Source organism: Schistocerca piceifrons, chromosome 2 (assembly GCF_021461385.2).
Source record: "Schistocerca piceifrons isolate TAMUIC-IGC-003096 chromosome 2, iqSchPice1.1, whole genome shotgun sequence".
NCBI lineage: Eukaryota > Metazoa > Arthropoda > Insecta > Orthoptera > Acrididae > Schistocerca > Schistocerca piceifrons.
Genome location: NC_060139.1, coordinates 558948296 through 558974849, shown reverse-complemented (window position 1 = coordinate 558974849; position 26554 = coordinate 558948296). Strand labels below are relative to the sequence as shown.

At 45.0% G+C, this 26554-nt stretch overlaps 1 protein-coding gene across 2 annotated transcripts in view; it reads left to right on the top strand.

Annotated features, from left to right (window-relative positions):
* LOC124776248 (protein FAM43A) overlaps positions 1-25046 on the top strand; it is a 604461-nt gene extending 579415 nt beyond the window's left edge. The window contains exons 5-7 of one of the 2 annotated variants that reach the window (XM_047251115.1): positions 8551-9014; positions 11670-11832; positions 21552-25046. In XM_047251115.1, the coding sequence (XP_047107071.1) occupies positions 8551-9014; positions 11670-11832; positions 21552-22025 (1101 nt within the window). In that variant the 3' untranslated portion in view covers positions 22026-25046. Of the gene's footprint in view, positions 1-8550; positions 9015-11666; positions 11833-21551 lie in introns of both variants that reach the window. The other variant, XM_047251113.1, reaches the window with a different exon arrangement.
* The last annotated feature ends 1508 nt before the right edge of the window (positions 25047-26554 follow it).

Below are 26554 nucleotides of genomic sequence, written 5' to 3'. Positions count from 1 at the left end.
CAATTACCTCACATTAACTGCAAAACAATGGAAGAAAAGGATAGGAATTCAGAAGATCAGCGACAGACCGATAGTGTCTTCTGTCAACGCTGAGTTCAAGTGCACACCCTCCCGCGTCTCACACTTCGGATGGAGTGCAGTCTTCATTGCTCAAAAATTTGTTGTGAGAATAATACGTCATACTGACGCACTACATCTTGTAGACGTCTGTTTAAGAACTTTGGATAATTGTGACTACTGCTTTACAGTACATTTATTTCCTCATGAAGTTTGTTGTAAGTAATTCACTGTACTTCAAAAGGAACAGTAATGTACGTAATTACAGTACGAGAAGAAAAAAATGACATGCATTGCTCCACATTTTTTAGCACAAAAAAGGGTGCACAGTGCTGAAACTAAAAGTTTTGTTGGCTTACCCAGTGACTAAAATGTTTGACAGATGGCAAAGTAAAATTTTTAAAAGTACTTCTATTCCGTAGAAGAATTTCTATTATTGTAATACGTAAACGGTGGTGGGTAACAATTAGTAACGCGCATATGTATATTTAAAAAACTCTTTGAAATATTCAGCATACTTACAACTTTGCGGGGTGAATGTAAAATGGAATGTCGTGTGACGAGGGGCTCCCGTCGGGTAGACCGTTCGCCTGGTGCAAGTCTTTCGATTTGACGCCACTTCGGCGACTTGCGCGTCGATGGGGATGAAATGATGATGATTAGGACAACACAACACCCAGTCCCTGAGCGGAGAAAATCTCCGACCCAGCCGGGAATCGAACCCGGGCCCTATGGATTGACAGTCTGTCGCGCTGACCACTCAGCTACCGGGGGCGGTGAAGTAGAATAGGTCAGTCGCGGCAATAACACCAGTTGATAATGTCTCTCATTAGCGTTGACAAATAAAGCAGAGTTGGGTACCAGTGGCAAAGCTGACACCCGCCAATTGCTGAAGCAACCACAGGTAGCTGGTCGTAGGGCTCCACGGTCCTCCTCACTCCCTGAGACTGAATCAGTGAAGCCCTCCCAGCCGGACAAACCTAAGGAGCAGTAAGATATACCTAAAAGGACACACCCAAGAACCAAGGCACTGTGGTGGCACCCACACCACCTCTACCTTCAAGCTTTGTGTCTGAGGATGACGTGGAGATTCTGGCGTCCACTGAGGACCTAGATCTCACTGGGCCCTCAGACACAATGGATGTCAATCGCACAGGTACTCATCTGGTGGCAGCAGGTGACCCTGAGGCGTGGACTGCCTCATTGAGCGTTCAGTGCCTTCCCAGCCTCACGATGCGTCATCCTCCAGTGGAATTGCGGCAGTTTTTTCCACCACCTGGCTGAGTTACGGCAACTGTTAAGCTTTACACCTGAACTCTGCATTGCTCTCCAGGAAACCTGGTTCCCGGCAATGCGGACCCCTGCCTCCGCGGCTATAAGGGATATTACTGGAACAGTAGGGACTATAATAGTGTGTCAGGTGGAGTTTGCGTCGCGTGCCCTGAACTCAGTATGTACTAAACCTGTGACCAATCAAACCCCTCTTGAAGCTGTGGCTGTGAGGATAAGGACGATCCAGGAAATAACTGTCTGCAATGTATATCTTCCTCCAGAGGGTGCAGTACCCCTGAACGTACTGGCTGCACTGATTGATCAATTCCCTAAACCTTTCCTACTTTTGGGAGATTTTAACGCGCGTAACCCCTTGTCGGGTGGCGCCATGCTTACTAGCCGAGGTAGGAAAGTCCAAAATTTACTGTCACAACTCGACCTCTGCCTCTTAACCACGGGTGCCTCCACACATTTCAGTGTGGCACATGGCACATATTCGACCATTGATCTCTCGGTTTGCAGTCCTAGCCTCCTTCCCATCTATCCACTGGAGAGCACATGACGACCTGTGTGGTAGTGACCACTTCCCCATCTTCCTGTCACTCCCCCGGCGTCATGCCCACGGACGCCTACTCAGATGGGCTTTAAACAAGGCAGACTGGGAAGCCCTCACCTCTGCTGTCACCGCTGAATCTCCCCCACATGGTGCCATCGATGTTGGCGTTGAGCAGGTCACTACAACGATCTTTTCTGCGGCGGGAAACGCGATCCCCCCCTTCTTTAGGATGCCCTGGCCAAAGGCAGTCCCTTGGTGGTCGCCGGAAATCGCTGAGGCAATTAAAGAGCGTCGGTGAGCTCTACCGTGATATAAGCGGCACCCTGCCCTAGAGCACCTAATAGCTTTTAAGCGGCTCCGTGCCCGCGTTCGCCAGCATATAAAACGACGGAAAGTGTCGGGAGATGAACGTGTCGACCACTGGGTGCCACACGTCGCCTTCCCAAGTCTGGACGAAGATCAGACGTCTTTTTGGGTACCAGACCCCAACAGGTGGCTTTCACATCAATGGCGTGGCCTCAAACGGCGGATGGAAAGTCCTCTCGTTCACTACACGCCACAGTGATCCCTATAACGCCCCATTTACAGAGTGGGAGCTCCTCAGCGCCCTTGCGCATTGCCCCGACACAGCTTCTGGGCCAGGCCGGATCGGATCCGCAGCCAGATTATTAAACATCTCTCGTCTCATTACAAGCGACATCTCCTCGTTGTCTTCAACGGGATCTGGTGCAATGGCATCTTTCCATCGCAACGGCGGGAGAACATCATCATTCCGGCGCTCAAACCCGGTCGAAACCCGCTTGATGTGGGTAGCTACCGGCCTATCACCCTCACCAACTTGTTTGTAAGCTGCTGGAACGTATGGTGCGTCGGCGGTTGGGTTGGGTCCTGGAGCCACGTGGCCTACCGGCTCGAGGTCAGGGCGGCTTCCGCCAGGGTCGCTCTACGACTGATAATCTTGTGTCCCTCGAGTCTGCCATCCGAACAGCCTTTTCCAGACGCCCGCATCTGGTTGTCGTCTTTTTTGACTTAGGTAACGCGTACGATACGACCTGGAGACATCATATCCTTGCCACATTATATGAGTGGGGTCTCTTGGGCCAGCTCCAGATTTTTATCCAAAACTTCCTGTCGCCCCGTACTTTCCGTATCCAGGTCGGGTGCCTCCCATAGTTCCCCCCCCCCCCCCCCTCCCGTATCCAGGAGAATTGCGTTCCGCATGGCTGCGTGTTGAGTGTGTGTGTGTTTTTAGTGGCTATTAACGGTCTAGTAGCAGCTTTAGGACCGTCAGTCTCACCTTCTCTGTATGCGGATGACTTCTGCATGTCGTACTGCTCCTCCAGTACTTGTGTTGCTGAGCGGTGCCTATAGGGAGCCATTCACAAGGTGCAGTCATGGGCTCTAGCCCAAGGCTTTCAGTTTTCAGCCGCGAAGTCGTGTGTCATGCATTTCTGTCGGCGTTGCACCGTTCATCCAGAACCAGAACCTTACCTTAACGACGATCCACGCACTTTAGTGGAGACATATCAATTCTTAGGACTGGTTTTCTACGCCCGATTGACTTCGCTACCTCATCTTCGTCAGATTAAGCGGAAGTGCTGGTAGCATCTCAATGCCCTCCGCTGCCTGAGCAACCCCAACTAGGCTGCAGATAGCTCTACGCTGCTGCAGCTCTACAGAGCCCTTGTTCAATCCCGCCTTGACTATGGGAGTCTGGTTTACGGTTTGGCGGCGCCCTCAGCGTTGAGCGTTTCGTTTACTCGACCCAGTGCACCACTGTGGCGTTTGCCTAGCGATGGGAGCTTTTAGAACGCGTCTGGTCTGGTGATTAGTTTCCTGGTGGAGGCCGGGAGTCCCTCCATTGAAGGTTAGGCGTGCACAATTGCTCGCCAGTTACGTTGCACACGTTCTTAGTTCTCCTGCGCATCCGAATTACCGTCTCCTTTTCCCAACCATGGCGGTTCATATCCCACATCGGCGGCGCAGGTCAGGGCTTACAACTGCGGTTCGAATCTGGTCTCCTCTGTCTGGAGTCCTTCCCGTTACCACCTCTTCTCTAGGTCCATTCACGTACACCTCCATGGTGTACACCTAGGCCGCAGATTCTTCTGGACCTATCACATGGCCCTAAGGACTCCGTTAACCCTGCGATTCTCCGCTATCAAAATGGTTCAAATGGCTCTAAGCGCTAGGGGACTTAACATCTGAGGTCATCAGTCCCCTAGACTTTGAACTACGTAAACCTAACTAACCTAAGGACATCACACACATCCATGCCCGAGTTAGGATTCGAACCTGCGACCGTAGCAGCAGCGCGGTTCCGGACTGAGGCGCCTAGAACCGCTCGACCACAGCGGCCAGCTCTCCTCTATCACTTCCTCTCGATTCTCGACATGTACCGTGGCCATGAAGTGGTTGACACCGACGGCTCGAAGGCTTATGGTCACGTAGGTTTTGCATATGTTCATGGAGAACATGTTGAACAGCATTCCTTGCCAGATGGCTGCAGTGTTTTCACTGCAGAGTTGGCGGACTTACCTCGTGCTATTTAGCACATCCGCTCATGCCCTGGCGAGTAATTTCTTCTGTTTACTGACTCACTGATCAGCCTACAAGCTATCGACCAGTGCTATTCACGCCATCGTTTGGTGGCATCCATTCAGGAGTCCATCCATGCCCTGGAACGGTCTTATCGTTCAGTGGTGTCTGTGTGGACCCCAGGACACGTCGGAATCCCAGGCAACGAACTTGCCGACAGGCTGGGCAAACAGGCAACGCGGAAACCGCTTCTGGAGATGGACATCTCCGAATTTGACCTGCTTTCTGCCTTACGCCGCAGGGTTTTACGGCTTTGGGAGACGGAGTGGCATAACAGTACGCACAAAAAACTGCGTATCATTAAGGATACTACGAATGTGTGGAAGTCTTAGATGCGGTCCTCTCGCAGGGAATCAGTTGTCCTCTGCCTGCTCCGCACTGGCCGTACGTGGCTAACGCATGGTTACCTCCGTCGCGAGGACTCACCTCGGTGTCGCTGTGGCTCACAAATGACGGTCGTCCACCACTTGTTTGACTGCCCACTTTTAGCCGCTCTGCGGCGGACTTTTAACTTTCACAGCACCCTGTCTTCAGTGTTGGGCGACAATGTCTCAACAGCAGCTTTAGGTTTACGTTTTATTCGTGAGAGTGGGTTTTATCGTTTGATCTAAGTTTTAGCGCATGTCCTTTGTCCCTCTGTATCCTCCACCCTAGTGTTTTTTAGGTGGAGGTTTTAATGTGTTGCAGAGTGGCTGGCTCCTCCTTTTTATTCTCGTGGTCAGCCACCCATGGTAGTCTGCGCTCTTGTTTTGATCTCTTCATGTTTCTTGCGTCTCTCTATGGTTTTCTTGACCGATTTTCTCCATTCTAGTGTTTGTTGCCCTTGTGTCATTCTTGTGGTTTGCTCCTATCTTCCAGCTGTGTTTTGTGTGTCTCGATTATTTTACTCCCACCCTTGTGGGATTATTTTAATCGAAACGAGAGACCGATAACCTAGCAGTTTGGTCCCTCCCCCCTCTTTTAAACAAACCAACCAACCGAGTTGGGATACAATAAAAATCACTTATGGGATGACGAAGAGTTTGGTTTAGTAAACAACGGTGTCCACCGGTATATTCTTCGAAATCTGGCGCCATATATTCCGCAGATAGCGCCTACTATGTTTTTATGTCAGTTGTATATTCCGTTCGTGTGTGTGTGTGTGTGTGTGTGTGTGTGTGTGTGTGTGTGTGTGTGTGTGTGTGTTTTTCCACGATATTGCTGTATGTTTAGTCTTCCGCAGTGGCGTGGCTCTTACAGGCATTGACCAGCGACGTACGAGTCAGCGGTTCGATTCCCATATCCTGAGATTATTCACCATTTAATATTTATAGTTTCTGAATGCTTTTAAGGAATATTCCAATTTACTAGAACATAGCACGTGTGCATAAAAAGGGACATTCTCTGCTCAGGATGGTAGCTAAGCACCGTTCCTATTTTCTTGTATGCTCAGTAAACGTGCTCTCAGTGTGAAGCTGACGACCCTGTTACGGTAACTGGTATTTGATCTCAGACTTACGTGAGCATATGTCGTTAGTTCTTGTGAATGATGGCTTGGATCTTGTTTGCTAGTGCTGCGTAGATCTAGTGGAGATGCGGATAGCGTGGAAGACTGCGATACTGCCAGCCGCTATGGCCAATGACGTTGAAACCGATTTTTTTTTTTTTTTTTTTTTTAAAGGCAGATTGTGGTGAGAGACTGATCTGTACAGTATCATGAAGTCTGACATGTTGGAAGGTGACAGTCTGGTTGCCAATTGGTGAAGCCAACGAATGTCTGATTTACATCTCCGAGGAATACCCATATTTAACCGGTGTAACTGATATTGTGCTACATCAGTAGTATTAACTTCCGCGATCGAAAACTCCTATTACCTTGGAGGTCCCGTTCGTTTGTCATTTTTTATTTGGGTACAATGTTCTCGTACAGTTAGTTACGTCCTTCAGTGGTCTTTCCTCGAAGCTCGTATGTCCATCTCCATGACGTCATCGATCCGTCAGCACGGAAACGCTTTGTTTCTCCTCCCCTAAACAGGCCATGAAGGCCCAACGGTACCGACCGGCCGCCGTGTCATCCTCACCCATAGGCGTCACTGGATGCGGATACGAAGGGGCATGTGGTCAGCATGCCGCTCTCCCGGTCGTATGTAGGTTTCCGAGATTGGAGCCGCCATTTCTCAATCAAGTAGCTCCTCAGTGTGCCTCACAAGGGATGAGTGCACCCCGCTTGCCAACAGCGCTCGACCGACCGGATGGTCACCCATCCAAGTGCTAGCTCAGCCCGACAGCGCTTAACTTCGGTGAACGAAAAAATGGCTGACATCGAAATAAGTGTCCAAGGAATAGAAAAGCAACTGGAATCACTCAACAGAGGAAAGTCCACTGGACCTGACGGGATACCAATTCGATTCTACACAGAGTACGCGAAAGAACTTGCCCCCTTCTAACAGCCGTGTACCGCAAGTGTTTAGAGGAACGGAAGGTTCCAAATGATTGGAAAAGAGTACAGGTAGTCCCAGTCTTCAAGAAGGGTCGTCGAGCAGATGCGCAAACCTATAGACCTATACCTCTGACGTCAATCTGTTATAGAATTTTAGAACATGTTTTTTGCTCGAGTATCATGTCGTTTTTGGAAACCCAGAATCTACTCTGCAGGAATCAACATGGATTCCGGAAACAGCGATCGTGTGAGACCCAACTCGCTTTATTTGTTCATGAGACACAGAAAATATTAGATACAGGCTCCCAGGTAGATGCCATTTTCCTTGACTTCCGGAAGGCGTTCGATACAGTTCCACACTGTCGCCTGATAAACAAAGTAAGAGCCTACGGAATATCAGACCAGCTGTGTGGCTGGATTGAAGAGTTTCTAGCAAACAGAACACAGCATGTTGTTATCAATGGAGAGACGTCTACAGACGTTAAAGTAACCTCTGGCGTGCCACAGGGGAGTGTTATGGGACCATTGCTTTTCACAATATATATAAATGACCTAGTAGATAGTGTCGGAAGTTCCATGCGGCTTTTCGCGGATGATGCTGTAGTATACAGAGAAGTTGCAGCATTAGAAAATTGTAGCGAAATGCAGGAAGATCTGCAGCGGATAGGCACTTGGTGCAGGGAGTGGCAACTGACCCTTAACATAGACAAATGTAATGTATTGCGAATACATAGAAAGAAGGATCCTTTATTGTATGATTATATGATAGCGGAACAAACATTGGTAGCAGTTACTTCTGTAAAATATCTGGGAGCATGCGTGCGGAACAATTTGAAGTGGAATGATCATAAAAAATTAATTGTTGGTAAGGCGGGTACCAGGTTGAGATTCATTGGGAGAGTCCTTAGAAAATGTAGTCCATCAACAAAGGAGGTGGCTTACAAAACACTCGTTCGACCTATACTTGAGTATTGCTCATCAGTGTGGGATCCATACCAGGTCGGGTTGACAGAGGAGATAGAGAAGAACCAAAGAAGAGCGGCGCGTTTCGTCACAGGGTTATTTGGTAAGCGTGATAGCGTTACGGAGATGTTTAGCAACCTCAAGTGGCAGACTCTGCAAGAGAGGCGCTCTGTATCGCGGTATAGCTTGCTGTCCAGGTTTCGAGATGGTGCGTTTCTGGATGAGGTATCGAATATATTGCTTGCCCCTACGTATACCTCCCGAGGAGATCACGAATGTAAAATTAAAGAGATTCAAACGCACACGGAGGCCTTCCGGCAGTCGTTCTTCCCGCAAACCATACGCGACGGGAACAGGAAAGGGAGGTAATGACAGTGGCACGTAAAGTGCCCTCCGCCACACACTGTTGGGTGGCTTGCGGAGTATAAATGTAGATGTAGATGTAGACCTGACGGGAACCGGTGTTGCCACTGCCGCAAGGCCGTTGGCCAATTACTTTGTTTACTAATCCCAAAAATTCAGTCGAGTAGTAGAGTCTTCAAGGAGCAGTGTTCCGACAAGTTTCCCATTCGTTAGGCACGTATCAGATGGTTGCTATGTGGGAGGCCCCGACGCTTCCTCTGCTCCCGGCTCGCTACCTCTCCTTGTCTCGTGTGTCGCTGAGCTTGTGGTGTGGTGCCCGCAGGTGCTGTGCAGCAAGGAGGCGGTGGCGCGGCGCATGGCGACGCAGCTGCGCGCGCGGCTGGCGCAGGCGCTGACAGAGTTCAAGCGCGACAAGGTGAGCCGGCAGAACGCGCGCCTGTCGCTGGCCAACTCGCTGTACGACAACCCGTCGCTGCCGCGCCGCAAGCTGCTGCTGGCCACCGGCTCGCACAACTACCGGCCGCCGCTCGAGCGCTCCAAGTCGGCGCCCAAGCTGATGGTCATCGAGGAGAGCGCCGAGGAGGACGAGGACGAGGATGACGACGACGACGAGGAGGACGACGACGGCTGCGAGGCGCGGCACGCGGCCGAGGCGGCGCCGCTCGACAGGATATCCGAGGAGGACGAGCGCTACTCCCACCTCATGGCCATGCTCGACGCCGACCACGACGCTGAACAAGAGCACGACCACGATCCCGACGTGGACGACGCCAGGGACGACTGGGGGTGAGCGCACCAGCTAGGGGTCCTCACACCAGCCAATGGTCACTCTCGCATGATGAGCTCGTATGCGACAGTGGTAGTTTAGGCCTCCAGCCAGTCACCATGAAATCATCAGATGTCTTGTAGATTAAGAAGCCGCTCCAGCTGTATTTAATCTTTTTTATCATATCACAACACGTATCGTGGAACTGAAAACCACATCGCAAGGTGACATGGAACCAAGTCATAAGAGGTAAGCAGCCCGGAACGTGGAATCCAACATTCGTACCACTATTCAGCGGTTTATTAGTTCGGTCTGACAACGAATGTTGCGTTCCATGTTCCAAGCTACTCAGCTCTTATGGCTTAGTTACATATCACCTAAGGATGCGGTTTTCCGTGCCACAAACCGGTTGTGATCCGAAAACAAAAAGATCAAATACAGCCAAAGAGGCTTCTTAATCCCCAAGATGATTACTCACAGCCGTAGGTCTCCTCCGTACAACGTTTTCATCATCAGTCCACTGCTGGAAGAAGCCAAACAGACTGACGACGGTTGTTGTAACTTCTTCTCCAGAGGCTAACCTGAACCGTCACTTGAAGCAATACACTATCTGATCAAAAGTATCCAGATATCTAGTTAGTAGACGTTAATACGGGACGTGCCCACCCTTCGCCTTTATGGGGTCTTGAACTCTGCTGGGAAGATGTCTTTCTGAAGAGCGCCGGTCGCTGTGGCCGAGCGGTTCTAGGCGCTACAGTATGAAACCGCGTGACCGCTACGGTCGCAGGTTCGAATCCTGCCTCGGGCCAGGATGTGTGTGATGTCCTTAGGTTAGTTAGGTTTAAGTAGTTCTAAGTCTAGGGGACTGATGACCTCGGAAGTTAAGTCCCTTAGTGATTAGAGCCATTTTTTTCTCAAGAGCCAAAACCAGAGATGTTAGCGATGGTGGACGCTGGGGTCTGAAGCGAAGTCTCTCTAATCATCGCAAAGGTGTTCCATTGGACCCAGGTCGGAAATGTGGCCTCCCCAGTCCATTTCGGGAATTTTACTGTCTACAGACCAATGCCTCACAGATGCTGCTGAAAGGAAGGGTGCATTGCCATGCTGATACAAACAGTCATCAGTTCTTAAATATTCCTCTACTGTATGCACTACACAAAGCTTAAAATTTGTATATATCCTGCCACATTTAGCATTCTCTTAAGTGTGATAGCGTGAGCACATTCTAACCGTGAAGAACGCCACCATACTTTAACACTACTTTCTTCATGCTGCATTGCTGGCATACGCATGATGGCAGATAACGTTCTCCAGGCATTCGCCAAACACAGAGCGTTCCATCGGACTGCCACAGAGCACAGAATTATTCTTAACTCAAAGTCACTCTTTTTCCAGTAACCAGCTGTGCAGTGGCGTCACTCTTTACATCACATTAAGCACATTACATCAAGTTCCTGAGCGTGTGCATCTAGGTCAAAGGTTCAATGTCTGACGTTAGTAGACTTCCGTGAGTGAGGAATGCCTTTAATGTTCGTTCTAGTCTCCTTCTTACATCCTCCTTGCTTCGTTTTTCAAGCATAATGTTGCTTTCACGACAGCAGAATTCCTTCATTCCATGTGGTGCATGGTCCGCAGTTTTGATACGTTTATCGGTAATCTCGTTTTTGCTTCTCCTCCTTGCTTTCCTCTTTTTTTGGTGTCTGTCATTCCATAAGTTGTGATGATTCGAATGCACATTCCACTCAACAGGTCCTGTAACTTTTGCTGCTCTCCTTGACAGGTGGGAAGTTTATTCTTGCAGGCCTCTTGGACCTCCTGAGAAGAATTGCCTTTCCGCTGCCATCCAGTACTATCGCTGTCATCATCATCAATAAAGCAAACACTGCTGCAAAGTCAACAAGCACTCGTCAGTCACATGCATTGTGTAGTAGCTCCCTCCCCTGTCCCTCCCTTCAGTAATTCCCCCACATTTCCTTTCGTCCCTGTCCCTTGCCGTCCCTTCCCTCCCCTTCCTAAAGACACCCTTTCTGCCCTTCCCCCCTGTCCCTTTCATTCCCTTTCTGAACCCCTCTTTCCACTCCATTCCCGTCCCTTGCTTTTCGTCCCTTCCCTTCCAGTTCCGCCTTTCCCTTCTAGTTGTTCCCTTCCCTTCCGGTTGTTCCCTTCCCTTCCGGTTGTTCCCTTCCCTTCCGGTTGTTCCCTTCCCTTCCGGTTGTTCCCTTTACTTCGAGTTCCTCCACTCCTTTAACCTCTCCTCCTCTCCCTCCTCCTCCCCTCCCCTCCCCTCCTCTCCTGTATCTTTTCATTCGTTCACACATTCATTCATTTGCATTGCACCATAAGATTTAAGCTGGTCATAGGAAAATAGATCCTTTTACAAACTGGCATTTGGAGTTGCTTATTTTAAAAGCGAAGTATACAGCATAATTTCGGTCAGGGAAATAGTTCACTTGTATATTTGTCACGTAACGCTGACTTTAAGGCGCGGTACAGCATTAATTACAAGGAAAAGGCCAATGTAGATTGCTACCGAATCTACCCTTTGGGGGTCTACCAGCCCACCAGTGCATACGATTTTACAATTGGCCACGCTCCATACTATTAATATGCACTTGCCCGCTGAGCTATGAGGACAGGAGTGTGAGTAATGTGCATATTGTTTGTGCGCGCAGCAGGTTCTCGCTGGAGAGTGGCAGCGGTGCGGAGCCGGGCTGTGGAGGCGGCGGGGGCGGCGGCGGCAGCGAGTGCGGCAGCGACGAGGGCACGTGCAGCCTGTCCAGCGGCGCCTCCTGCTCCTCGCCGGCCGCGCTCTGCCGCCACTTCAAGTCCCTCACAGAGGTCAGCACCGCGCGCTCCCCTCGGCGTGCTAATTTATTATTCTGCGCCACGTGATTCCGGATACACTGGCGCTGACGGAAGTTACAACACCCACAAATAAATGCCTAGAATCAGTATACACGTAGCGCGTGGAGTGGCCGCGCGGTTTGAGGCGCCATGTCACGGATTGCGCGGCCGCTCTCGCCGCAGGTTCGAGTGCTCTCTCTGACGTGTGTGTGTGTGTGTGTGTGTGTGTGTGTGTGTGTGTGTGTGTGTGTGTGTGTGTATGTGTGAACGAACCGGTGTCCTCTCCAGTTTGGTCCCTCAGGAATTCACACACGCTTTTTTTTCCACTATACACGTGAAACGTGTCTCCAGTCCCTCTCAGTCAGGACCTTTTTCCGCCCACAATTCTAACGTCGTGTTTCGTGGCCACGTATGTTACACGACTGAACAGTCTGCCGCGAAACACCAATAAATCCAGCAGCTTCACACACACAGTGCGGCCGAGCGCACGGCCAAACACGATTGCCCCTTTTAGGTACTCTATCATTTCCTTACGTTTACCCACAATGTCCGTTTGAAAAATCAGTTTCTCACTGATAACAGTGCGCTCGCCGCTGAGCACGTGACTCGATCGCTGCGCCAGCTGTAAAGGCTGAAAAGTTCATCTGTGCTTAAGCACAGGGTCACAAATTTTTGGTCGCCGAGGTGCAACAGTGCTTTCGACCGAATGGCACGATATGGCTGCTTTTCAGGATGGTATGTATAAATCTCAGCTCTTCTCACACAGCCAGGGAAAAGATTTGAAAACTAAAAAACAGCTACGAACAGAAGTCTCGTACATTGTCTTGCTTCCGATGTATGCCCCAAAATATACAGTTCCAACTCTTACTTAATACTGGAGCGACAACTCACTATTTGCTCTATGGCAACTAAAATTCTCGTTGGTATCCGTTTCGTACAGTAGGCTGTTCATCTGGGCAGCTTTCCTGTGACTCCTTGAGTCCCGGTCGGTCTGAACTTGGCAGTGACAACGCTCGACAGTCTGGTTCAGATCAGCGCCCAGAGAAGGCCAGTAAGTTTCCGGCAGAGAAACCTGTCACCTGCAACAAGTGCTGTGCGAACGACCGCTCATTCAGATTTAAAAGCACTGTGGTGATTCCCAAACCGATCTTCAACGTATGAAGCCAGTAGGCAGTCAGAATACCCATTTAAGTCTGTATCTTGGCATTGACACGTACATCAACAACAGCTACTCAAGAACTATCAATATATCTCCTTCACTTTCGATCACCTTGCAGGCATTAATGGCCAGTACTCAGAGAAAGCTACATACCATTAATAACTGAGGCACTATTTTATGATAGTACCAGTAACATGATCAAAATTTCTTCATACTTCAATACTTTCCAATAATTCTGAAAACAGTAAATTAAATGAAAGATCCATATATTTCTGTTTTACTATAGTTACAGCAAACGTGCTTCCTACTAATAGAACGAGAAACTGAGTTTTATATCACAAAAACTCAAGAGAGGGCTCTTAGCGTTTCTGGTGAAAGAAAACTGTGCAAATATCGTATCGAGTAACTCGACCATACAGGCTACTGGCGTCAAAAACATTTCGTTAATACGTTTCTTGTATAAATGTTGGTGTTGCCCTCATCGACATGAAAAAGATGTTCTAGCGAGGTTAAGTATCCAAGTATTAAGAACTATGAGTTACTGCGGCACGATGCACGAAAATTACTCGTATTTCAGTAAGAGCTAACACGTAAAGTGCCAGAGGTGCTTCTACGTACACATTTACTTCAGAATTTGTACTTACGCCTAATTCGTTCAGAAGTCTCGAAAATGTATTTTCTTCAGAATGAGTAAAGTATAGTTTACAGAACTTTAAGGAGTAAAATCCAGTTGTTAAAATGAGTAAAAATGATGAGCATATAGCTCAGTGAAAGGTCGTTAATCCACTATAGCCGTATTTAATGAAGTCCTTGTAGACTTGCACTACCAGTTGCGCAACATTTTTAGTGGCATCTCTGTATAAAAATTACCAACGCTATTATAACAGCAAATGAGCAATTACATATTCTAAATAAATTATTTGTGGATTATTCCATTCCATTGCGGCATAGTGGTACAGTAACCAGCTTCGAATTATTTCAGAATAAAAAATCCTGGCTGAGAAATTATTTATTGTCAATGAGGCGTCTCACGCTTTTGGGGCATCATCGGATTTTTGAAAAATGTGTGTCATGTCTCGCGCAATAGCTAAAAGAATCCTTAAGAGCTAAGGTGTTTGCCGTTTGCTTAGCTACTTGTACGGAATCTTAAGTATTCTTTTAACCATAGCGCGAGATATTCTACACATTTTTCAGCAATCTGATGATGTCAAAAAGGGGTAAAACGCGTCATTGACATTAAATAATTTCGCAACCGTGACTGCTTTTATTCTGAAATATCTGTGGACTGCCTGATTAAAAAAAATGGACATGGTTTATGGAGTGTGCCAATGTGGTTGCATTATGAGCCTCTATAAGGACTAGTTCTGCATACTGATTTTGAATAAATGCTGATATATTGCGGACTTTTTTACATTCCTGCTGCTTGTAGCTATTGTAGTTTATGATGCAGAAAACGTTTCATCCGGATAACGTGATTTGTCCTAAAATGAATCTGTTTCTGAAGACGGCAAATACATTGCAATGAATCTGTTTCTGAAGACGGCAAATACATTGCAATGAATCTGTTTCTGAAGACGGCAAATTCATTGCGATGAATCTGTTTCTGAAGACGGCATATACATTGCGTAATGCGCTATCCGAGACTTGAAATAGGATAAATACCGCCACCATCATAAGCATACACAACATGATTGGTCCTAAGACGACAACTACATTGTGTGATGCTCTATCAGCCGCGAGAATTGAGCAGACTGGCCAGCCGCCTGGGAGCGTGCTTTGTGCGACGTGCTGAATGGCTGAGGCGACAACGCGAACCATTAAACCCACTTTCTCGTATTACACGGTCGATTAATTAACTAAGAAAGCTAAATACGGTATAATTAGGGCAACTAAACCAGCGTTATAATTGATAACCAAATTGGCTGAAAGTAACTTATGCTGTGCCCTATTGACATCCGGATTTTACTGCTTGTAAACTATGCATAAGTGTTTTAGTTGTGATTGTCCTTTGTTTAAAGTTATATGCAATGAGTAAATATGTTAGTAAACTCGTGACATGTTAAGACAGAGGGGTGCAATACCCGAAAGTGCTTCACAGCAACCTAAAACACAAATTCTAGTCCGGCAAAGGCAAATACTTTGAAGCAAACTGGTTTTGCGATTAAGACGTGCCTTGTTCACATGATGCAATAGGAGAGCAGCAATTTTTGGCTGCGCTCTGGTCAGACTTGTACGTTTACAGGCAGAAAACAAGTAAGCTGCTCTGGCTGTACCTTGAGATCTCACAGGTGGTTGGCAAGTTGCTTTCAGCCACTTTGCATAATCTGCTACGTGTGCTGCAAAGCTCCGCCTGCAAGAGACAGAGGAACTTTTGCTCAGTCACCAAAGCGTAACGACGAAGAAGGGAAACGTGGCTTAGACGTCCCCGGATGACCCCATAACCCACCCCTGTTGATGACTGAGCGACAGTCAGCTTCCCTTTCGCCTAGGACTCTCACGTAGATTGAGCGTTCTTCCATGGCGCATGTAAGAAAAACTTTAGTGTCGTTTCTGTTGGGCATTAGTACCTCTCATCTTGCCATTAAATCGTCTTGAATAACATTACCCCAGCGAAAACCAGATAATGTTTTATTCTTACCTGCAGGTGGACTCACTAGAGAAGAAGACGTCCACGAATTCTAAATAAGCTGATTTCGAGGTCAAAGATTTGTAGTACTCGTCACAGACAAACGACCTCTTGAAAACAGAAGCTGCACTTGCGTGTCACGCTCTCACTCTCAGGCAATTCCAATTTTAGAAACAGTTTTCTTGGCGTACACCTTTCGTGCCACGAATGACATCGTGTGCAAATAGTGTTTGGGAGACATCAAAGTAATCCACGGAGGCATCCACGTCCGATGAATGAAAACACCGCTGACAACTGGTAAAATTTTGTTTTCATTGACCACACTACCGGTTTCACGGTTTACAGCCGCATCTCCAGGTACAACAAAAGTTATTACATTAATCCGTCACTGGTGAACACAACATAGTTTCTCGAGAACATTGTCATTGTTTAAAAACTAGACTCACATAGGATAACTGAGAAGGTGAGCATGTAACATAACCGAAGAAATGTTGCCGGATACGTACTGGCCATTCATCCTGATACAGAAGGTGCAGCTTGCAAAACTAGGCCCTGTCTACTCCTGCAGTGTTTCCTGGTGGCAGAAACATTGTGTCACAAAGACTCCTCAGAGCACATTGGAACACACGAATGATTCTTTCCGATGATTTCATGCAATCATTTGCAACCACCCTCCGCAATGCCAGGTGGTTCCTGTTTGTCAGTTCATCAGATCTGCTTGTGTCGGGTTAGTTGTGGTCGTTCTTTAGTGTTTCCACTTGACAATCGCATCTTCCACAGTGAATTCGGGCATCTTTTATAAGACTTCAAATGTCCCTGATGTATTTGTTACTCAGGTGGCATCCAATGACTTGCCAACGCTCAAAGTGTCCTGAAGAGACCGCTTCTCGTGACATCTAGCGATCATTTCCGTATTACATAGGGGTGTTCACATGGCTTTGCTCAGATAATGCATATGGGTTGTGTAACTTGATTAAACTAAACAAAATACACGAACTGACATCGCAGTGAAACTTGCTAGCTCGAACATTCATTGAAATCGTTGCCAATCTGCCCTTGCATAGATAATACAAATAATAATACAGGAGGACAAATACACAGCATTTTAGCTGGACACAGAACATAATGGAGCAGAGGCGACAGTCTGGCTCTCTAAATAACTACAGAGCACAACCTGGCAGGCTAGGGAAGCAACAGCGTGTTTCGCATGGCAAGTTGGAGTTAGAGCTCCACACTGGCGAACCGGGTCGAAAGACACTGGCTAGGTGGTATGGAAAGGCACCACACGGAACGTTGGTCATTGCATACAAATCACAAGCGGAAAAATGCTGCTCTCAGAGCACAAAGAAGGTGAATACGTTTCTGTTTAAAATACTGACTGAAAGGGGGCACCAGCTGTCTCGTTCTACCTTCCTAGACCCTTTAAAGATCTTCCCAAAAAATTTTACCACGCGAACATACTCGCGGTCTTCTTAACACGTGCAGCTCATCTCTCATTACCCGCTTGTAACACACACACTCTCTCTCTCTCTCTCTCTCTCTCTCTCTCTCTCTCTCTCTCTCTCTCTCTCGTTGTCTCCTTGGCTCTTTCTGTAACACAACCATTGTCTACTATTTTTTAGTATTTGTTACATTTCCGCCTCTTTCCCATTATCACTGCTGCCTCCTGTTTCAACGTAAAAAAGCACAAATGTTTGTATGCCAAAATTTGCTGATCAGATTTTTAAAGCTGCTGAGGAAGGTAGAGTGAACCATCTGGTACCCCACTTTTCAGCCAGAGTCTTCTAAATAAACAAGAACATATCCGCATCTTTTGTGCTCCGATAGGATCATTTTTCCGCTGGTTCCCTTCTTTTTGCTGCTGCGGCAGGGCATATCACTCATATAAAAAGAAACGTATTGGTCAGTAAAAGTTCGATAGTTTGCTTATATGAAAACGGAAAAAACGGCAAACTAGTTTTACTTCTGAGACCGGATTTTACGTGCACAGAAATTTCGGATGTGCCCCAGTTCTACAACACGGGGTTTCCGGAAACCTTCTGATGATAATGGAGACTCTTTAAAGCATATGTCTCTGTGCCACGTCATTTTACAAACTACCTTTTCACTTCACATCGGATTTTTTGTTCGTATTTACGGTTACATGTAGGATAATCTTGAACGTCCGTATCTCGGAAACGGATAAAGATATGTAGAAAACTTTCAACGTTATTCGCCATCGGGATCTTAGGAATACATAGTAAAAATTACAGCAGTTGCGCTGTGCATAGCCGTCTTGGAAACCGCAGCTCGGCTTTAGGGTGTTTCCCGATAACGAATAAAGATATTTGTAAACGGGAAGATGGCACTTCTAGATAAATACCTAGAGAATGAATCATTAAAATTACATTAATCTACTGCTGTTAGTTATTTAGATATCCGCTGTTGAGGGCGGAAAATGGTGAAAACGCTTTTTTCTGGTTTTCTCGGAACCGTCCACGACCTAAACAGTGCCTCCCTTAACGCACACCGTAGACCACATCTAATGGAAAAAAGAGCAGCCGATTTGCTCCATTTTTCCAAGCTGAAGGAAATCTGTAATATTAAAATTTTGACCCTGTACCGTTACAGCAAGACGGTCCTTCTGTTGTATATACAAATGGTCGTAGTAGAAAGGCTATTCAAAACACTTGACCCTACCTTTTCATCACCATTAGAGCCCGAAGTATGAGTCCCGGAAAGATTCCATTTTTATTTCAGGCGTTGTACAACATACAGATAGCGCATGCCGTCGCATGGATACCGATGTCGGAGCTAATTGCGAAAGCACTTTAACTTGGTGCCATTAAGGAAGACACAGTTTTACGTATTCTCCGGGTGGTTATAATTAAAGTGCAGCTACTCTTAGAGGTACAGTGCGAATTGTAATTTTCGTATAGCAGCGAAACTTAGTGGGTATTCTAATAATGTGGAACCGATTTACACTGAAAAAAAAAAGTTTGTTCCAGTTTTGACAACAGGTGCAATTCTGGCTGTGAGAGTCCAAGAAAGACGTATAGGAATCTTTCCTTGTGTAATGGATTAGGAACGCGACAACCGCCGCTTACATAATTTGCTCAGTGTCAGCATCCGGCCGGCCTTAGTGGCCGTGCGGTTCTAGGCGCTACAGTCTGGAACCGCGGGACCGCTACGGTCGCAGGCTCGAATCCTGCCTCGGGCATGGTTGTGTGTGATGTCCTTAGGTTAGTTAGGTTTGAGTAGTTCTAAGTTCTAGGGGACTGATGACCACAGCAGTTAAGTCCCATAGTGCTCAGAGCCATTTGAACCATTTTTTGTCAGCATCGGAGACGTCGATGATATGCTGTACAGCGCCAGATTTGCATCTGGTTGTCAACACTGGAACTAATTTTTTTTCCATCGTTAATCGGTTCCGCATTAACACATTAGCGTATCTACCAACTTTCGCTGCCATATGAAAAATACAGTCCACACTGGACCCCCCGTGAGTAGGTGCACTGTAATGATAACCAGCAGGTATGGGCACTCATCCTGAGGCAAGTCCGATAATTGCATTCACTTCTGTCTCTCCGTTACCAGTATGGCAGTACGGGTTTGTACAGTGTGTAAACTTTTAGATGGCAGACTTCTCCCTAGTCCTGAATCTGCAGAAGTCGGTAAACGTCGGGAGGCTTCGGTAGGCACGCAGTTTCGACTGCTGCCAACATTACGTAGCTGACTGTGTTGTACAAGGTAGCCATTGTCGTTTGCTTCGTTAATGTTCTGCGTGTTTTTATTGTGCAGTTGTGCTAAACATTATCAAAATGAGTGAAGAGGCAGTTTCTGGCCTATCTCGGGAGTTTTTTAGGAATATGCCCCTGTTTTTATATACTTTTTTCAACACGTTTGCGAAACGTGTTGCGAATAGTGTTAGTAGTGAAGAAATAATAGAACAAAACGTCGTGCCTGACGCGGCGCTTTTTCACGCATCTCGATGTTTACCACGTCATATCTCCTGAATCATATGTCGTAAAGAGACATAAATCTGCCAGCGCATTTACTGATATATGTGGATACTGTACGGGATTAGAGTTAATAGTAACGAAACAATACATTAAAATCTAATGCCTACTGCGGCAGATTTACGGTATGTACTGAGAAAATGTAGTAAGCGACAACCTTTTTTTCTTTCATTATTTTGTGGGGGGTGTCAGCGAGAAAAATTTTCGTGAAGGTTTCAAATTATATGTAACGTTTGTAGCTGCTCGCTAAGTGCTCTCATTCGCAAATAGTGGATGCATAAATCTGGGTATTTTCCCGCGGTGGCATCTCATTGTTTATGACGTCATATCTCCTCAAGAATGTGTCTTATTTCTTTTTTTTTTCGGCTAAGAACCTTCGTGGGCGTACGGAGAACGAAGTACCAAAATTTCATCGCAATCGGACGAATGGTTTGGGAACGCACAGAGGGCAGACATACATACATACATTCATTTTTATATATAGAGATTGACAGTTACGTTATACTATATGACCTGTTTTAGTATATTTAAAATTTATAATTAATAGTTTAACATTGCGTAAAATGAAATAAAGTGAGAAAAAAATTGCGAGCAGTGGCAATCGACCCCGGGTCCGCTGCATGAGAGATATTTTAATGTACATGCCGATTTCAGTTTCGTTTACGAACAACATTTAAAGCGAGTTTTACTTCCAAGCCTTTCGTCTGCTTTCGTGTAAGCATGACGCGCAATTTGTAGTGCCAGCACTGCAACTGGTAGGCGTGCCTTCCGCCCCTCCCGGCTCCTCTCCTCCCCCTCGCCAGCCAATGCTTGCTTCCTCCTCTCCCCGCACTCCCCTCACAACTCTGCCGTCTTACAGTTAACCCTTTCATGGATAAAATTCATTTTTTACAGATTTTTAAAATATTAAGGTGGGAACAGTTTCTTTTCAGTCCCATTATATTTTCACCACCAAAATATTTTTTAAGTTCTCCATTTTTTCACAACAGGAAGTGGGACACACATGTCCCATGAACCAACGCAAGATACCTTTTCTGCTGACTGACTAATTTTCTAATTTTGTCTTTTTTAGCCATAAACAGGATTTTGCAGAGAATAAAGTAACTACAAATTATACATGCATGTAATCTTTTTATTTGTGTAGAGCCAGTGTAAAAAAATATTCATTACATTTCAGTTTTCATGATACATGATCAATACTTACAAAACTTTAGATGTCATGAAACTTGGAAAAACATGGTGTGGCACAGAGTGGTACACCACAAGCAGTGCAAACAACTTTTGTTCTCTTCTCTTTAGAGTTTGTGCTGCAGAATCTGCATCGCTTCCTAGTGTCACTGTCTTTCGGTACATATTTGCCTACGTTCACGAGCCGGACGTCATCTGGCACCCTAGAGACTCCTCTCTTTGCTGGGAAGAAAGTGAGCATTGATCCCCTCTTTTTCCTGGATGAATACCCATTAATCAATTGTCTTGCTAATCTTTACAAATAATGTCTGCTGGGACACGTGTGTCCCACTAATTTTATTTCGATTATAAGATAGTACAGTCGCTGAGAAGTACATTCCACACTGTATTTGTACTAAAAATGATTATTAAGTTAATAATAAGATGAATTACTTACTTCAGACATCGCTGGAAAGTGAGAAACGATGAAAACTGAAGAATGACACATATAAGTGGCGTTGCAGCGGCCATATCTACGCGCCAGTCAACAAAAGTAGTCACCGCTTCTCTATTGCCTTTGCAGTGCAGTCCCGATTTTTTTCTTAGGTTCAGTACAGTCGTCCCTAGATGGCAGCACCGTGCAGAGCTGGGTAACATATATCCCGACACTCGAACTGGCGCTCAAAGTTAGTGGTACATATATGACCCATCAACCACGAAAGGGTTAACACACTGTACAGCGTGTGTGTCTGTGTGTCGGCAGCTGAGGCAGCCACTATCCGCGGACTGTGACACCTGCGAGCCCGAAGGCAGCCCGCAGCAGCAGCCGGTGGTGGACTGGAGGCCGGGCGCCGAGGGCGCCGCCGACCTGGAGAGGCTGGCCGCTGCGCTGCGCCGCTCGGCCACCTTCCCGCCCCCCAGCAGCGCCGCCTCCGTCTTGGCCGTGACGGCCGTGCCACCCCCGCCGCCGCCGCCCCCGGAGGCGGTAGTCCCCAGAACGCCGCTGGGCGAGCCGGGCGTCGAACTGGACTCTCTGAGCGAGGAAGAGGACGAGGTGGCGCCGGACGCCGCCAGGGACGTGAAGCGCGACGAGGACAACGTGAGCGACGAGAGCGGCTACGCGGAGATCATGCTGGACGGTGGTGGCGCCAGCAGCACGGCCACGGCCACAGCTTCGGCGCAGCCCGCCAGGGGCGCCTTCGGCGCGGCGTCGCCCGTGCGCTGCGTCAGGGTCTGACGCCTGCTCTGAGTTCGGTCCCAGCAGAGTTCCGCGAAATGGTGCGTCGAGAAATCTGTTTCACCAAAACGGGCGCTCGAGAGTTGACAATCGAAGACTGAACAACTCTTGTCGAAAGTTGTGCCTACAGCCAGATCACGGACTATACGTACTTTCGTGCGTGCTACACGAAAGAGGACAAAAGTAATTACAGCGGACTATACCTGTCTCACAATTCCAAACTATTAAAATTACAGATATAGATGTTTATAGAACCAACTACACTGGATACTGCGAGGCAACTGAGCCTTTCACACTTTCCATTTACTCAAAACGAGCATTAATTCAATGAATGACTATGTTTTGGTGTCACTGTTTGTGCAATGAGGTTGCCGTGTGTGGCCCATTTGAGATAATGATCCCTGAATTGTAATGCTTGGTAGCATTCGCTAAGGGAGATGTGGACTCTGTTAAAATAAACCACCTGAAAGATACTCTGTTGACGTATGGCATACACGATCAAACTGTCGACAATTTTTAACTTTACAAAATTAGATACGGCTTCTGTGCCACTTCTTGCAACAATTCCCCCATAATTATGAACATCTAATTCAGCACTTACACATCACAGTAGCATCAGATTGTTAAAACCTACCCACATTCAATTTATTACTCAAATTATTACACGAATACCTTCTACACAGAAGAAGAAATAGGTGTGTCTTTAAGGCTCGACTTTTCCTGAACTAGACATTTTTTCTGGAAGTGACAGACCTTCTTGCGTAGTTGTTGGTTGACGAAACACGTGTAACTGCAAACAAAATGTTTTCCCGTTATTTCGACTATTACGGATGAAACGACATTCTGGGATAACACAGTATATACTGATATAAAAAAGATTCGTAACTGATCAAATTCCACACTTTGAAGTACACACAGCAGCAAAAAATTGTGATTATATATGTTTTATCTGTGGAATCCTCTACTGCATATTGTCAAATCTTCAGAACATTTCAGTGAGTTGCTAATATTTTGTTGTGTGACAGGGCATACAGACAAATATGAGACATCTGCAATGGTTCACACACTCTACTAACTGAGCATTATTTGTTTCGACAGAGTAAGTCAACATGTTAGATGGGTTGTAGCTGAATATTGCTCTCTCAGCTGGATAGTCCTGCAAATCTGGTTATTGTATGTGTGCAATTAGAAGGTGTATTGCTTCATATATATAAAATAGCATCAGCTGTGATAGGTGAGTAGTGAAAAAAAATTGAGTCATATATTAAACATTCCATATTTGAAAGTAGTGTAAATGATTGACCTGATGATAAGTTTGTTGTTGTGTACATCATACTTTGATATTAGTTTATGTTGTAGATTTTTAATTTCTTGTTTCTTTTATTTTGAAATAGAGTCAAATAGGTGCAAGAAAAATAGAGAATGAATTAAAAAAGGAAACTAGCCAATAATCTGTGGAATATAATGTGTCTAGTTGCCATTTTTGAATGAAAATGTGAAGATGTATCTCATATACTTCGTAAAAAAAAACTGTTGTGCATTTGTGTAACAGAAACCTGATCCATTGTAGGTTGGAGGCTTACTGATAGTTATGGATTAAACTTGAATGTAAACTGAAATGTACAAGCCATATTCCAGCTATTACACCTCTTTTGAAGGACATAATTGTTCTTAGGCCACTAACTTGATAATCACTGACCAGTATTTTTAGTTACTCTTGACTGTCACAATCTGTCTGAGCTTGCCAACTCCATCACATGCTAGTGTAAATAGTGTTAAGTCTTAATACATGACCCCCAACATTCAAAATTGCCTCTGTCTGTAGGTACAAGTTTTATAACAAAGCTGTGAAGTATTTTTCTGCAGAGTTCAATATGCTAAACCTTGTACTTCCTGTCTCAACCCTCAGGCTATTAGTGAAATAAGGTAGAAAATTTTATTCCTCATGACATGAACAGCAGTATTTAAGCTCGTATTTTTAAAGCAGTATTTATGCAAAATTAAAGGTGTTTTAAATTCTAGATTTGATGTAGTGATTAAGCTGCTGATGTTGGTGTTTTTAAGTGGGAATTCTTTTATATCTATTTCTAAAATGTTGTATTTTATTACAGTTGCATACAGCTATTTACAAGCATTGTACAATTTAGTTGAGTACATAGGTAAATCTAAATGAGGGAAGCGATAAACCTGGACAATCTTACATAAAGAACTGTTAAAGTTCTGTAAGATCTGCAGGGCCCTCAATATTAATATTGAATCTCAGGCTCCTGATATGAAAGCAACGTTTGTCTAAATCTCAGTAATGAAATAAGGAGAGATCTGTGAAGATGATAGAAGCAACATAGAATCTTCTATCATGAGGAAGACATCATTTATCAAAATAGAAGGGAGGGATATGTCACTTTTGATCCTATGCTCTAAATTATTCCAGTATTGTAGCATTTTCTTGATGTTTCATTTTCCTAATTTGTTGTTGAACAGTGATAACATGTATTTCAATAGCAGTGCATACATTGAACAATACTCTTTGCAGGTTTTTTTTGTGAGACTCACTTCATAAGAAAACAACACTTTTAGATAAAAGAATACATAACTTTTTTGCACACTTATCACTTGATATTAAATGATCAGTTCAATTTTGTTTCACATCTGTCACTTTCTCTGCAGATTTTATACGGGTTTAACAATATTAGTGATCACTCTTTTCACCTACCTTACTTGCATACTTAAAACTGACAGTCCAAGAAACAAACCTCACAACCAAAGACTTTTTGTTGTAGTTCACATTTACATCAGAGAATATTTTTGTTGATTTATCATGTTCATCTGAATACTCATTTACATTTTCATTGTTACAGTGTGATGAGAATGATATTTGTGTACTGTAAAATTGTATCATAATGAAATTTCTGTTATAGAAGCTGGATTGTTTGTTAAGTTTATTACAATCCTGAACTCTGATTTTAGTGCAAATACCGATTCTGTAAGATATTATTTGATGTGTATATCTAAATAAACATTATAAAAATAAAGTGTGTCATTAAATACATTTCCTTTTTGTAATTACATTGACAATAGTGACGAAATAAATGTTATGAGTAAGTCAGTACAGAATGGTCCATCTTAAGAATACACTGCCAGTGCTTCTGCTAATTAATTAGCTGTACTACTTTCAAAACAAACTAGATACTTCTGAGTATTTAAAATATGTAAATACAAGGATACCTATGGTTTCACTCGTTAGGCACTTTTATTAAGTAACTAAAGCAAAATTTTAGAGATAACTAGACTGAATTAACATCCAGTGACAGTTATCAACCTTCTATATATTACAGAATCAACTGTCACTCTGCAGTGGAATGTGCATTGATACGGGACTTGAATGAAGGACCTTTGTCTTTCACAGGAAGTTCTCTACAAGCCAAGCTGTTCTCTACCACCCCTTCACTTCCAAACTTGAGACGTTCTCCTATATACTTTGTGGGACTATCACTCTTGAAAGAAAGGATATTGTGTAAAGAGAACAACCTAGGGGATAGTCAAGAATGAACTTTTATCCTGCAGTGGAGTGTTGATCGCATCAACAGATCACATGCTTACGTTCACTACTGCACTTTTAAGATGGATATTGTGGAAGACTCATACTGTTCAACAAGCCTATAGATAGTTACTCTTTCCATAGTTAAAGATCAAATGAAGTGCTAAGTAACTGGACTTGTGTTTGGGATAGTGGCAATTCAAATACTTGTTCACCCATCCATATTTAGTTGTTCAGTTTCATTAAATTGGTTAAGTCAAAATACACAACCATTTTTCTTCCCCATTCTTCCTCTAATTAACTCATTGTCGACATAATGTTAAACCTGAATCTTCCTTCCTTCATACGTTAAAGTAAAGATACATGAACAGGGGTAAATGATGAGAGGAAATGAAAGCTACTGAGTAGGGGAACGACATTGTGAGAAGGGAGATATAAAAGAAATAACTGTAAATGAATGAGATGGAAAATAGTTGCAGCAAGAGCACACAAAAGTGGGAAGAGGTTTGTGGAACTGAAAGTACTCTATTGCAAGTGTAAGAAAGTGGATAGTTGATGTAAAATGGAGATTATTTTGATCAATAGTGATCACCTTCTGTTACAAAGGTGGGTTAGTTATGCCTTAATTAATATAGTTGTGCACACAAATTGCATCTCCAAAATTGAAGGCATGCATTCACAAATTTTGTTTGGGATTTATATGAAATGTAGGTGGTTCATCTTTATATTGGCTGATTTATGATATAAAATAATGCAACAGAAAGACTCAAGACTACTTTTCACTACCCTAATTGACTACAAAATGGTCAATGCTGCTATATTTATCGAAATTTTTTACCCAGTTATATTTTACAGTGAACAGTTCAACACTGCAGATATATACAACAGAATGACGTTGAACACAATAAAAAACTTTTCATTTATGAAACAAAACTCGGCAAAGAAAAAAGTGCCATACATCAAGAAAAATGTGAAGATAGGAACAAAAGAG